This window comes from Suricata suricatta, chromosome 8, assembly GCF_006229205.1.
Source record: "Suricata suricatta isolate VVHF042 chromosome 8, meerkat_22Aug2017_6uvM2_HiC, whole genome shotgun sequence".
Classification (NCBI taxonomy): Eukaryota; Metazoa; Chordata; class Mammalia; order Carnivora; family Herpestidae; genus Suricata; species Suricata suricatta.
This window is the reverse complement of record NC_043707.1, coordinates 36,287,585-36,301,920: the sequence shown is the minus strand read 5'-3', so window position 1 is coordinate 36,301,920 and position 14,336 is coordinate 36,287,585. Positions and strand designations below refer to the sequence as shown.

At 58.0% G+C, this 14,336-nt stretch overlaps 1 protein-coding gene across 1 annotated transcript in view; it reads right to left on the bottom strand.

Annotated features, from left to right (window-relative positions):
- Positions 1-2,593: 2,593 nt before the first annotated feature.
- The window catches only part of GNA12 (G protein subunit alpha 12), a 94,612-nt gene continuing 82,869 nt past the window's right edge, over positions 2,594-14,336 (bottom strand). The window contains exons 3-4 of the mRNA XM_029948788.1: positions 6,397-6,447; positions 2,594-5,198 (exon numbers count right to left, since the gene is read on the bottom strand). Of these exons, the coding sequence (XP_029804648.1) occupies positions 4,629-5,198; positions 6,397-6,447 (621 nt within the window). The 3' untranslated portion in view covers positions 2,594-4,628. The remainder of the gene's footprint in view (positions 5,199-6,396; positions 6,448-14,336) is intronic.

Sequence of the window (14,336 nt, the reverse complement as noted above, 5' to 3'; positions counted from 1 at the left end):
GCCTGGGCTTCAGGGTAGAGACTGTAGGTCACAAAGCAGGGCTGCCCATCTCCCCTCCCACCGGTCACTCTGACGCCAGCTGGGAGAGGCAAACCCCCGCACCGGCACCAGAAAGCGCCAGAACTGGGCTCAGAGGGCGAGTTCCGTGCGGGCCCGGGCCCCCATGCATGCCCTGTCCCTCAGGGAGACCACCGTGGCTGCAGCCAGCCACACCTCGTGCCCTCGGAGCAAACACAGCAGCTTTATAAACACAAAACAGCGTGAATTCATGGTCAATGAAAAGGTGACCCAGCCGGAGAAGGGGACCCCCTCCCCGATCACAGTGACTCCGGTGACTTCCTCAGAGAGGAAATCTGGGCTCATTCAGAAACCCCGGGGTAGCTGCGCTAGTGTCTCACTTGAGTTCACGTTACCAGCACATACAAAAAGAAAATCCTCTGAAAAGAAAAAATCCACCCCCATAACCAACTTGACAACAGAGAACCTAATTTTCTGGTCGAGCTGCATTCATGGTTAGCCAGGTGCGAAGTTGGCAGGTCCCTGATGCTCAGACCCCCCAATGACACTCAGCTGAATGCTGGGAAGGTGGGAGGAGGAGCCGCCGCCACAGGGCAGGGCCACACGTGGCCACGCCCCTCCCGGTGCCAGCCATCCCCTACTCTAATCAGCTCAGCCAGCCTGCTGCCCTCTGGTCTCTTTCTGGGCTGCAACTCCAGGGCCTGAGTGTCATCCCATTCCCATCCCCCAACGCACACGGCTGCCACCCCCCAGGAATGTCCACCTGCAGGGACACCTAAGAAGCTGTCTGTTCCTGATTGGGAACCACAGCTCTACCAGCGCTGGGGGCTCTGAGCATGGCTCTGAGGCAATGTCACCACGGTCAGGGGCTCCCGACCGCTGCAGGGGGTGCTTGCCTCCGAGGAGCGGCGTGGGTGTGAGGCAGAGGGGAGGCAGGTGAGAGAGGGGGCCCCTGGGAGGACAGCAACATGGTGGAAATCAAACCACTTACCTTAAGAGGCCCTCCTGAACACCCAACAGCGGAGCGCCGCCACCTCCAAGCCTCGAGAGCCCTGAGGTCCTGCCCCGGAGAAGGGGGGAGGGGCAGCTCCTTCCCTCAGGGGACCCGATGGCAATGGTCCAGGCCCAGCACCACCTCCTGACCAGGACTAGAAGCCCCAATGCCAAGTCGGAGAAACACAGAGCCACACATGCGAGCTCCATGGATGGTTCCAGAACAAGGCTGCTGAGTGTGGCACCAGACGCACCTGGTGGAGAAGACAGGAGAGCAAGACAGGAGAGGCTGCCCTCCTCTGGGAGAGGCTCAGCCACAGCGTGATGTCCGAAGAGAGCCGGGCCGCCTGGTGTCGCGGTGCTCTCAGACGCAGGTGGCCGGCTGCAGTGAGGGCTGGCTGGACGGGGACGCAGAGCCAGCCGGGGGGAAGCCCTCTAGCATGGCGGATCTGCTCAGGGGCTTGGGGCCCTGGCCGCCCCATGACATGGCCAGGAGCTCAGGGATCGGCACGGACAGTGTCCCTGGCAGGGAGGGCTTGGCCCAGGCCTCTGCAAAGCTCCTTGGGGATGTGGCTGTGGCGCCAGAGGTGAGAATCACTATGTCGTCCCACGGTCACAAACGATGAGCTGGAACCCAAAGAGCTTGGCCCACTGCGTGGACCAGGAAGTGCACACGGCGCCCCACCCAGGCCACGGCCACTGGACAGTACCCGGTCCCTCCTTCCGGAGGACAGTCCTGTGACAAGACGTGCCCACCATGTGTCACTCCTCTTTCCGGTGGGAGGGGTCTTCCTTCCATGGCTGGGACCCAACCCTGGGGGGTCACGACCATGGAATCCCCTCCCACCCGGCCTGTGGGCACCCTGTGGTCATGGGGCTTAGGCCGTGACCAGTGTCCACCACCAGGCTCTCAGGGCCTCACCCACTCACACCATGTGAGACCCCTGCACGCACACACACTCGCACACATACACGTGCATCTCTGTACACAAGCCACTTAGGTTGGCTTTGACATTGTGTTTTGGATGCTTTATGGAAAGCATCCTTGGGACAAGGTGGGGGGTGGGGGTGGGTGGGTGGGTGTGGGTGTGTGTGTGTGTGTGTGTGTGTGTGTGTGTCAGGATTTTCAGAAATAAAAGTCGATCAAATAATGAACCTTCACGTACAATTGGGATCGGTGCTGTTGGACTGTGACTACAGAGGACAGGCCCTCACGACGCCCGGAGAGCAAAGGTGGGCGTCCTAACGCCAGAGCCTCCAGCCCGGGCTGTCGGGGCCACGCCTGAGCTGTGAGCGGTCCGCGGGCTGCCCGCGTCCCCGCATCAGGCAGGTCCCACCGAGCCGCGCTGGCCTGTCCTCGGGACTCCAATCACCTTGATTTAAGATTATTTTTGGATCCTGGACTTACTTTTCTGTTTCCCAGAAGTAACAAAAGTTACAAGAATAGGAATACAATAGGTCTCTAAATTACACAGGCTAGAACACATCAGCTTCTGAGCCCCTTTCTTCACAGACAAGGAGTTATCAGGGAAAAACCTACACCGTTTCCTTTTATGTAAGGAGCATAACCACAAAGAAAAGATCTTATTTCGAGGGAAATTTATTGTTACATTTTTGCAATAATAGAATGAGGCATGACTATCTCCTGCTTCTCCAACAACTCAATAAAAAAGACAATCGAGGATAACAGTGTAATTAAAAAAATACAAAAGCCGCAGATTTTGGAGACAAAACGACTAGTCTATGTGTAAGAAAGGCGTGACCGGTCTTAGCTGAGCCTTGCAAATTCGATCTCCCAGGAAGCTCGGGACACAGAGCGGGGGCCTCTACACAACCCCCCACATGCCCCGAGGTCAGCAGGAGTGGAAGCCCGGGCCTGGCAAGATGGGGGCCTAGGGCCTGTGGGCCGGGAACCCTTCTGGGAGCTCAGCACAGCCCCACCCCTGCACTTGTGCGCTTCTGGTCAGCTGGGTAGAGGGGCGGGAGTGCCCAGCCGGTGCCGTGGGCCGGGGGTCTCCCACACTGGCAAGCAGCTGCTGGGAAGGCCCCCAGTGACCGGCGAGGAGAGCCTGCCTTGCCAGGGACTGGGCGGCGGGTCCCTGCAGCCACTTGAAAGGACCCTGGACCACCCCAGGGAGGCTGCTCCTTTCCCTTTGAGCCACGGTCATCAGCACTGACCCCGGGTTACATCCTTCAGTTCATGAGGAGCCCCAGGAAGCAGTGCAAAAACAGCAATTTTTTTCCAGCCAGAAAAGCCACAAACCCCAACAAACATGGACACAAAGTCTCAAGCACAGAGAGAGAGAGACAGAGAAAGAGAGAGAGAGAGAGAGAGAGAGAGAGAGAGAGAGGGAGGGAGGGAGGGAGGGAGGGAGGGAGGGAGGGAGAGACACTTTCCTGTGGTCTCACTGAGAACACTGATAATAAGGACAAGTCAGGGGCAGGGGGCAGGTCCTACTCCCTTCCTCCTGGGTCAGAACCTGCCACAAGACTGCTGGAAACGAGCCAAGAGGGAGACACACAAGGGACACAGGACCTGTGACAGGCTAGGGACGGGGTCTCTCACGTGCTACTCAGCCACAGTGACCATCTGGGGCGAGTGAGAGAAGCTTCCTGTTTCCTTCTAAATACCAGGAAAAGTCCTGACCCACCAGACGTTTCTATCAGAGGAACACACAGTGGGACCGGCGTGGGACGCAGTGTGTGTGACAGCCAGCGAGAGACACCCGTGCAAACAAAGTGGGCAGGTGCAGGGCCGGGGAAGATCCGCCGGAGTCCGAGCTCGTGGGCCTGGCAGTGTTCACCCGGGATGCGCGCACGAGCGGAAGGGACCCCAGTGAGCATGGGGCTTCGAGCAGGGCCGGGAGCAGGCACCGGCTGTCCAAAGGCATCGAGGTGGCAGTAGTGTGCAGAAAGGTGGACTCTGCCTCCAGAGCCCAGGCCCCTGCAAGGGCAGCCCTTCCAGACACCCAGGCAGCAGCGGCTTTCATGGAGCCTCTAGGAGTCCCAAGGCGAGCAGGAAGTGCTCCCGCCTCCGAGGGGAGGGGGCGCGGATCACCAGCACCGAGCGTACCCCCACTGGCACTCGGGCGGCGGGGCGTTAAGGCGAGCCCACTCCGACCCTCTAAGGCAGGGCCCCGGCCTGATCGAGTGCGTCGGACAGGCTCTCTCAAGAAGCCGGCACAGAATTTTAAAAGGCAACGTGCTTGCTTTGGGAGGTGGCACAGAGACCCCCGCCCGCCCGCAAACAGTGTCGGCAAAGCTCTCGGGTTAGTGTCCCTCACAGAAGCCTGTGGGTTAGAGGGAGAAGGCATCTGCAAGGCTAGTTGGTTTGTGTCCTTGTCATTCCAGAGCGTGTGCGCGCCCCCCCCCCCCCACGCACACGGTCCTCATGACACTGTCGGGACAGGAACACGAGTTCTGTAGAGAGAGAAAGCTGTGTTACTAGTGTCACGAATTAATACCAGAGTGACCCCTTGGATTCTCAGTAGTTTGACTATGCCCCGGGTTCAGTAGCTAACGTCGAGCGTCCGTGTCCCCGGGCCTGGAGCGGCACGGATCCGGGAGGCCCGCCCCAGGCCCAGGGAGGTGTGGCCAGCGCAGTGGGGGGCCCTCTCTCACTGCAGCATGATGTCCTTCAGATTCTCCTGCAGGATGGTGTCCTTCACAGCGTGGAACACGAAGCGGACGTTCTCCGTGTCGATGGCGGTGGTGAAGTGGTGGAACAGCGGCTTGCTGCGGTTGCGTCTCTTCCGGTCGAAACACTGGACCAGGTAGCGCTGAACGTCCTCCAGCCTGTGGGGGTCGCCCTTGAAGTCCGGGAAGTGCTTCTTGATGCTGACGGTCTTGACCTTCTCCACCAGGAGGTCCATCTTGTTGAGGAAGAGGATGATGGAGACGTTGAAGAAGAGCTTGTTGTTGACGATGGTCTCGAAGATGTTCATGGACTCCAGCAGCCGGTTGGTGCGCCTGTCCTCCATGAGCACCTGGTCGTACTCACTGGACGACACCATGAACAGGATGGACGTGATCCCGTCAAAGCACTGGAACCACTTCTGGCGCTGGGACCGCTGGCCACCCACGTCCACCATCTTAAAGGGGATTTTTTTAATGACAAAGTCGTGTTCCACAATGCCCTTGGTGGCTTTCCGTGCCAGCAGGATGTCCTGCTTACTGGGAAAGTAATTCTGGAAAACATGGGAGGAGGGAGAGGGTTAGTGGGAGCGAGAATGTTAGGGGATCAGGACCCAAGGAGCCCGAGGGACTCCCGTGAGAACCGGAGCCAGGCACCAGAAGCAACTTTCACTTGTAAAATCGATGTCGGTCACAGAACAGGAAGTGAAGGCATGAGGCGGCCCGTGTGCCCCAGGCTGATGTGGGTTCCCGGAACCCTCCGTCGGCCACAGCCGGAAACCCCACCTGTGTGTGTGTCCACAGGAGGCTGACCGCGGCTTCGATTTCCCTGCCGACCGCCAGGAAACACGCACTCCCAGACCGTACCGCCAACGACTGTGGTCTGGGATTTGCAGCCGCGACACGGGTAATGTGGTATCCTTGGGACATTGTAGCAACCATAGTGACCCTCACACCACAGTGGCCACGGCACTGTTAAAGCCTCCAGCAACTACTGCACCTAAGCACCCAGGCGGCAGACCTGCCAGAGACCAGAGACCAGCTCACAGGGGTGCAGGGGACAGAGGGGCATCTCTGGGAGCACATCTGGAAGGGGACGTGAGGCAGCCTGCAGGAGGAATGAGCTAACAACCTCACAAATAAACGGGGGACAAGAAAAGATGAGGGAAGAGCCCACAGGACACTGGGGTGATGTGGCGCTATGGACGGGCCTCACCAGTCGCAGACTTCGACTGCTAGGACACGCGGCCCCGGGGACACACTGGGACCCAGGGAGTCTCACGCATGCGGCCATCGGCCACAATCACAGAACACCGCCAATTCCTTAGTGCTGGTGCTGTGGGTACGACTTCCTGAGCCCTACTGCAGTGACATGGTGTGATGTGTGTGCTCCCGGAGGCGGGCGGGCGGGGGGGGCGGGGGCACGTCACATGATTTGTGTTCATGTGCAGCTGAAGAGTTAAAGGAAACCCTGGGTTTTACTGAGGAATTCCCACGTGCTCTGCGGTAGGCAGAGGGGAGTCTTAGGGAGACACCACTTCACCTGGTGCACCAGCAGGGAGCACGGTTTGCAGGCAGGAAAGAGAGCACGTCCTCCCTTGGCAGGGGGAGGACTCAGGGCTGCACACTCGCCTGCCAGGCCCAGGACACAAGGCCAGAGGCTAGCAGGGATGACTCGACCCTCCTCCCGGGGCCTCCACTCACGTGCTCCCCGCTCTGGCTTACAGGTTCGGGGCGGGGTCTGTAACTCACCAGCTGGCCGATCCGGTCCAAGTTATCCAGAAAGTACTTCACAGATTCACCCTGTCACAGAGGAAGAAGACGCATGTGTCAGTGCCAGCCGAGAACCCTGCTCTGCAACCACGGGCGGGCACAAGCAAGTCACAGCGCTACTTCCTGTGAACGAATATAAAGGCAGAGACACTCCGAGTGGACAGGCGTGCCTTAAACTTGAAAAAAACCTGTAAATGCAGTTTCTCTAGCTGTGACCCCAAGACTCAGATTCAGACTGCTCTCCAATCGCCCCTGCTGGACTCCGGGGACGGGTGGCGCGCTGGCCCCTATGACCAGCTGGCCCCCTCTTTTCCAGAGGTAGACACTGGCCTGCCCCAGAGCCCAGAGCCCGAGCCCGAGTCCAGGCAGCACAGACGTGGTATTTGCAGAGGGGTTTCCTCGAGAGAACAGGCGCGTCACAAAATGCTTTCCGGCTTCTGCAGCAGGCCTCAAACCCATCGCCACTCGGCACACTCATCGACCTGATGCACAGCCTGGGATGAGAGGCCCCCCTCGCTCCCCTGATGTGCCCTGGACTGAAGGCCGGTGTGGACAGACGTGGCTCTCTGGCTCTCAGTGCCGTGGAGCCTTCCGCAGCCCTGCTTCAGGGAAGCGCTCAGAGGCCGTACGGACAGGGAGGGGCCGTCTTCCCTCAGAACGCGGGATGCGGGAACCTAGTCACGTCCCGTACACACAGGGGCGCGGCTTTCCACGTGCTTCTGCTCGAGTGTCCCGTGGCCGCCAGGCTGCTGGGATGGGGTTGGGTCACATGCGCTGACTCATGGGGCCCCAGGGAGGGTCACCCGGGGGAAGCCCGTCAGCCTATAGGCGTGTGAAAGTGGATGGCCACACACACACAGCAGGTGCACATTCCAGCCACAGGGGAAAGGCTGGACTATGGCTTGAGCCTGCGACTTCGTGTAAGAGAGAAATGAAAGATGAAGATGACAGGAGCAGCAAGCTCCTGATCCGGGCCTCTCCCCGCTGTCCCCCTGCCGCTGTCCCCCACCATTCCCCCGTGCCATCCCCCTGCCTCCCCTCCACCATCCCTCCGGCTGTCTTCCTGCCGTCTCCCCAGGGAGGAAAGTAAAGAGGGAGTTCCTCTAGGGGGACCGATCCTTCCTGTTGTGCAGGGCGCCTCCCAGAGGACGCAGAGGAGCACATGCTTCAAGGGGATAGGAGCACGCGCGGAATGCAGCACACACAGGTTGGGATCAGCAGACCGTTTTCCTCCTCACATCAGGGCACAGCCGTAGCGCAGTCTGCTTTCTGCTCTGGGGACACACAGACCTGGAGCTCCAGGATGGAGACTCACTTCCCGGCACCCCAGCCTTAGGCCTCTGTCCCTCTTCGACCACAGCCTGGGTGTGGGGACAGCTGTCACAGCAGTGTGGGGTGGCTGGTCCGCACATCTCGCCACCTCCCACGTGGGACAGGACACAGCTGGTCAGTGAAGGGGCTGTGGCCGCAGACAACAAACCCAGCAGATTCATGACTGCTCCTTCCTTCCCCCCAAAGCCCTCCTGTCCCCACAGCTCCCCACTCAGGGTCGCTGGAGGTGCCTATGAAAACTTAAGACAGTGTCCACACCCGCCTGCCACCGTGTCCCCGCACTGGGAGTGGGGGTCCTGGTGTGCTTGGGCATAGAGTCATGGCAATGCAGGTGCCCCAGCCAACGTCCTGTCATCATAGCACAAGTGTCCTGGGGAGACCCTGGGGGCACGGCTGCTCACCCCAACGGTGCAGGAGGGAAGGAACAGGACATGAGGACACAGGACACGAGGACACAAAGATGGGCGAAGTGGATTCAGAAAGTGAGAAAGTTCTGTCTCCCCAGTTTGGGTGGAAACATCCCCAGTGAGCTTGAACTCAAGGGCACCCCTCGTGTACTCCAATGTTAACGGACACGGATCATCACCGCGTCTCCCTTTGCCACGTGCCTCCCTCCTTGTACACCTTCCAAGGTGCAAGATCTATCCGGGAGTCTGCCACTCTGCATGGTCAGGGACCCGCACGCACTCTGGGGAGGGCCGTGTGTGACAAGGGGAGCCGGGGTCAGCCGGACCCGCCTCCTCTTTGGTGCTGGCTGGCGGGTCCACACAGCTCTTCGTCATGGGAGAGGCGAGGAGGGAAGACGAGAATCGGCTTGTTCAAACCAGCATGGAGGCACCCTGCAGGCTGAGTGGGAACCCCGGTTTGGACCCCGTGGTTTTCCCTGCAGAGATGGACGCGTGCGCCATGGGATTCAACATGCAGCCCACGGAACGATCATTTGCACAGGCTTCACGGTTCCCAGAGCACCAGCTCAGGAAAGCGCCCATGTTTACATTCTGACATGTTCCAACACTATGGGGAGGCAGTCAGGTCGTCAGAGACCCAGCATGTGGTGGGAATGGAGGTGCCTCCATGGACTTACCCACTTACAACCCGACACAGACTGCCCCCCCCAATCACGTGCAGAAGTCTAGGCACAGTGTCATGGTGTTGGGGAGTGGGGTTTTGCGGGTCCTTGGTCCCGAGGCTGGAGCCCCCACGAGTGGGATGAGAGACCCTGGAGCACACGCTCCCGCCTCCTGAGGACACGTGAGAAGACGCCATCCGTGCACCGGGAGGAGGGCGCCCACCACACTGGGTCTGCTGGCACCTTGATCTTGGGCTTCCCAGCCTCTGGGTGATTTCTCACAGATGCAAGGCTATGCACACCTGCTACTGCAGCCTCAGTGGGCACAGATGGTGCCTTTACAAAACCCATCACACGTGGCCCCACGGTCCTGGGGTCCCCTGGATGGCCGCTGCAGTAACGTGGTCAGACGAGAAAAAGAACATGAGAAGCGAGCTTTCTATAAGCCTCCGTGGTCTGAATATCTCAGCCCCTTCATTAGTAACACCACAGATTCACGGGTTAGAGGAAACAAAAATACATTCGTTAACCTGTGCTCAGAGACAACTAGGCACACACTTGATATCAGCCTGCCTGCGTCAAAATTTTTAAATTTTATTTGAGAGAGAGACAGAGTATGAGCAGGGGGGAGGGGCAGAGGGAGGGAGAGAATCTCAGGCCAGCGCCATGGTCCGCACGGAGCCCAGTGTGGGGCTCGATCCCACAACCCTGGGATCACAACTTGAGCTGAATGCTCAAACGACTGAACCACCCAGAAGCCCCTTAAAACGTTTTAAACAGTGACCTCAAATAAATCAATTTTATAAAAGGAAAGCATCTTTCCGATGCCTGATTTCCAGACTTTCTATAAAGTGGCAGTGAAAGAGCAGGGTGGGTGGGAGAAAAGACAGACAGACAACTGAGCAGAAACCAGTCTGGGTGGGCGCAGGACCGCACATAAACGGCCAAGGGCCTTTTGACAGTTTCCAGGCAACGCAAGATGACAAAAGGGTGAGGTTTCAAAAAATGGTGCCAGAGAGACTGGTGATCAGTACAGAGGGAAGACATGGACATGGACCCTTAAGTAAGTCATACACAAAAATTAAAATGTGTCCACAGACCTAAGTATAAAAGCTAAAACTAAAACCACAGATTTGAAGAAAACATAGGTGAAAATCTTTGTGATCTGGGGTTAGGAAAGAGGTCTGTGCTGGCAGGACTCAATGAACCTCACTGAGTTGTGTCCATGTACGGTCCCCTTCTCAGGAGCAAGGGACGAGCCCATGGAGAGCAGGAAACAGCACTCTGGGACTGGGCTACTCTGAGCCGATCAAGGGCCATGATTCGGGGTGGGTCTGACCTAATCTGGTGAGCCTTTTCAAAGAGGCGCCATGTTGCAAGAGGAGGGGCCCCGTGGCAGGGAACCTAGGACAGCCCTGGGGAGTTGGCCAGCAACCCGCAAAACAACGGAGATCTGTCACAGAGCTGTACGGAAAAGAACTCTACCAATGACAGGGAGCTGGCAAAGGACATCAGGGGCTGTTAGGTGAGACCATAGCCCCACCGACACCCAGATCTCAGCCTGATGAGACCTTGAGAGCAGAAGACCCAGTGAACTTGGGACACCAGGACTCCTGAGCCGCCCCTGCTGTGAGACAGCGCATGTGACAGCACATGTGCGGTTGTTGTAACTTGCTACATTGTAGCAGGTACCTGGCGACAGAACCGATCCCCTGCAAGAGAAGGCCACCTTCACTTGTGTGTCCTCAGCTCCAACAGTGTCTTGACACCTGGGTAGCAAATGATGGTTGGTGAATGAAGATACAGATTTTTTCTTTTCTTTAATGTCTATTTTTGAGAGAAGGGCAGAGCAGGAGAGGGGCAGAGGATCTGAAGCGGGCTCTGCACTAACTGTGAGATCCTGACCTGAGCCGAAGTCGGACACTTAGCCCAGTGAGCCACCCAGGTGCCCCAGATACGCAACAACAGGACAAGGACAGAGATGGTGAAGGTGTTGGCCCCCACCTGGCACCCAAGGGCTGGGGAACTAGGGGTTGAACAGAGGGGCGGCTGCAGCCCCGGATAACTGTTCACCTGGCAGGGGAAGAGTGTGTGACCCTGACCTTCCCTCCCGCCCCTGTCCTGGGGAGCAGGCGGGAAATGCCAAGAGACTGAGCAGGTAGATGACGGTGAATGATCGACAGTTCCAAGTGGGAGACAGACGGCTTTTACGGAACCAATCACACAGCCTTACTTCCACATAGCACTGCCTCTGTGAGCCCACGTCACATGTTCCCTCTGTCCCCAAGTCAACCCAAATGACTTGTCAGCCCTGGAACACCCAGGTGGCACACAGCCAGTGTCTCTCTGGTCTGTCAACGTTGCTGCTCTCGGGATCCGGGGCGAGCATGCCAGAGCCTGTGGTACCCTTGCACCCGTCCAGACCATGGTCTCCTCCCCGCTGTGCACAGCTGCCCCCCGACGCAGGACCCCTGGGGTTCTGACCCCCACCAATGCACCACAGCCCCCCAGGTACTCTGTACCTTTGGGCATGACCATCTCCCCATGCACCCATGGTCCCCTTCCCCTCACCCCCCTGCAGGCAGGACCCCTGCATGCCAGACCAGCTGAGTTCCTGACATCAGACCCACATTGGAGGCCCATCCCCGCACACCACACAAGCCTGAGGCTGTCCCTTTAAGCGTCCCCACCCTCCCCCACACCCCTCTCCCTTCCTCACACTGCACCCCAGCTCATTCAGAGAGCTATGTTTAGCTCTCTCCACTTCCAGTCTTCCCTCCAGGGATAGCCCCTGCTCATGGGGCCAGCACAGCTTTCTAAAGCCACCAGACACTTTGGCAGCATGAAGGGGCTGATGAAGGACAGCACTCCACTCCCCAGGGAGCAGGGGACCCTGCACGCAGTGGTTTTGGGGGAGGGGGACGGTACTCTTCTGACCGGACTCTTCCTCATTCCAGCACATTGTATCCTCCAGTCGGGACAAAGGTGGCCCGGTCAGTCCCCCATGGTCTGTGACTCAGTTGGGGACAGCTTGTTGTTTTGGTCTCTAGACAAGAACCTTTAAATGGAGCCACAACACGACACAGACCTCACCAATTGGCTCCCTCGGCCACCTGGACCTCAGGTCAGAGTCCTGTGGAGAAAGTCGTGTGCATCTGCATTGGCGAGACGTCCCCTCCACTCAGGACCAGAACCTGATCCAAGCTGTGTCCAGGCCGGGTCAGACACACACAGAGCAGGCCCTCAAATGGGGAGCTATGGTTTTTCCCTGAAGCCAGGCCTCCGGCCACACATGGTCCTGCGGATGGCGACAGAACCTGAGACAGAATCGGAGGGATGACAGGGAAAATAAAAGTAGAGAAGAAAACACAGTAACCACTTTTAACCCAACGTGACTCAGCTACCTGCAAAGAGCTCCTGTGTCATCCTTCAGAGACAGGGTGGGCGGGTCCGCTCAGTCTCTAAGGACACAGACAGCCCCCACATCACAATGGACACGCTTCCAAACCAGCCTCTCACCGCTACATGCAACATGTGTTCACTTGATTTACAATTTGGCAACTACTGATCGTCCAGTGTGTGTGTGTATACTTGAATTTGACTTAAAAACACCACAAAGAAAAAAGAAGAAACAATTTCATGAACAGTGGTCAGACAGGCTACTGGAGAAGATAAAGATGATCCGCACTTTGTAATAAAAGGCGGACAGTCACTACACATACCCATTCACACGCTTGTGGCCACGTCTCCCCATCGGTAGTACCAACAAACGCCAGAGCCCAAGAACAGTGAGCCCGTCCAGCTACACAGCAGTCCAGCCACGGCAGAGCTGACCACGGCCCGGCCACTGCACAGACAGCATGCATACCACAACCGCCACCGCTCCCATCAGTCTCCTCACGCACAGAAATCTGAACGTGCCCCAAATACTGACCCGAACGCCAACAGCTCTGACTCTGGGGTCAGGGAGGCGGACATGGAGCTGGTTTCCAGGAGGGGTCAGAAGGGCAGAGCAGGGGTCCAGCCAGGTGCCCCGACGCCGCATGGAGGCAGGATCACAAACGGGTGTGCAGCCGGCTCACCGAAGCCGCTCTGTGGTGCCTGTGCTGCCAGGCGCTGTGCCGCGTACTTGACATGTATTATCTCACTTAATCCAAACACAGTTGTACCTGTTTTCCTGCTGGAAGGAACCAAAGCTCAGGGGTTCACTTGCCCAAGGTTGAAACTGCTGCTTAGCCCGGAAGGCCAAGCTCTGAGGCCACACACAGGGCTGGATGGCAAGCAGCACCCTGACCACCAAAGACCACGTGTCAAGCTTTGTATTTAAGAGTCACATCCCAATGCGCTTCCGAAAAATTAAATTCAAAAATCGGAACAAGGACAATAATCTCATTCATCGTATGACCTGTCAAGGAGATGGAGCTCAGAGCAGCAAGACAATGAGGGGACAGGCCATCTGGACCAGGCAGAGCGCTGAGGCCAACCGCCTCCCCTTGATGGTGGAGAAGAGCCAGAGCCAAGGGGTCAGTGTGCTCTGGCCTCGCCCCCCCAGCCGTCCCACCTCGGACTGAACAAAAGGGAGAGAGAAGTGCTCAAAGCAGCCCTCCATCTGCCAAAGACTGACTCATCTGTAGTGCTTCAGCCTGGCTCTCTAGAGCGAAAGGCCGGCTCTGCTTGTGGAACCAACCAGAGCCGGGACTGGCCTGGAGAGGGAAGCAGGGCAGAAGGCCAAGGCCCCAGATGCTCGGGCCAGCGAGCCAGGGCTCTGGCTCCTCATAAAGAGCTCTTGTGTGTTAGGCCCTGGCCGGCAGGCCCTGTAGGCCCGGGTCTGGGTGCTCTGGGGCCGCGGGACCACAGACTCAGCACCCCAGACTCGGCACCCACCCTCCACACATACTCTGACCTTGGCCCATGAGAGGCCAGACAACTCTGATGAGATGGTCTACCACCTCCGAAGTCCTCTCTCCTTCCAGAATGGCTTTAGAATTTTCTGCTGACCATGTTTGCAGGATTTCGAGAGGCCCCTACCTCCACCACCAAAAGCCCAACAAAACACAGAGCGGCATAAGTGCCAAAGGGAATTCCCAGGAGAAATGGACGCCCCACAGCACGAGAGCTGAGCTGGGGGGACCCACAAGGGATTACCAGGCTGCGGCAGGCACGTCAGCACTTACCACACCCGGCAGGGCCCTCAGGGCTCCCGCACAGGATGCCCACAGAAGGTTTCTTCCCCGGGCCTTGCCAGCCATCTGAGTAAACGCTTCGTCTGGAAACGCCCTCACCCTGGCCACAGTGTGGCTGTGTCAGGGGGGATGGAGCTCAGACACCCAGGTGTGAACTTGACTTTCGACTCGTGTGGCCCTGTGAGCTAAAGCTAGCTCAAAACAACAGGCAGTATTCCAAGGTCTGAAATACCTGGAGAGAGCCACGTGAAGATTTATTTACAGTGTCCAGACAAGCATCATAAAGATGATTCTGGAAGTAGGCAACTACTGGTGTTGTACCTACTACGGGATTG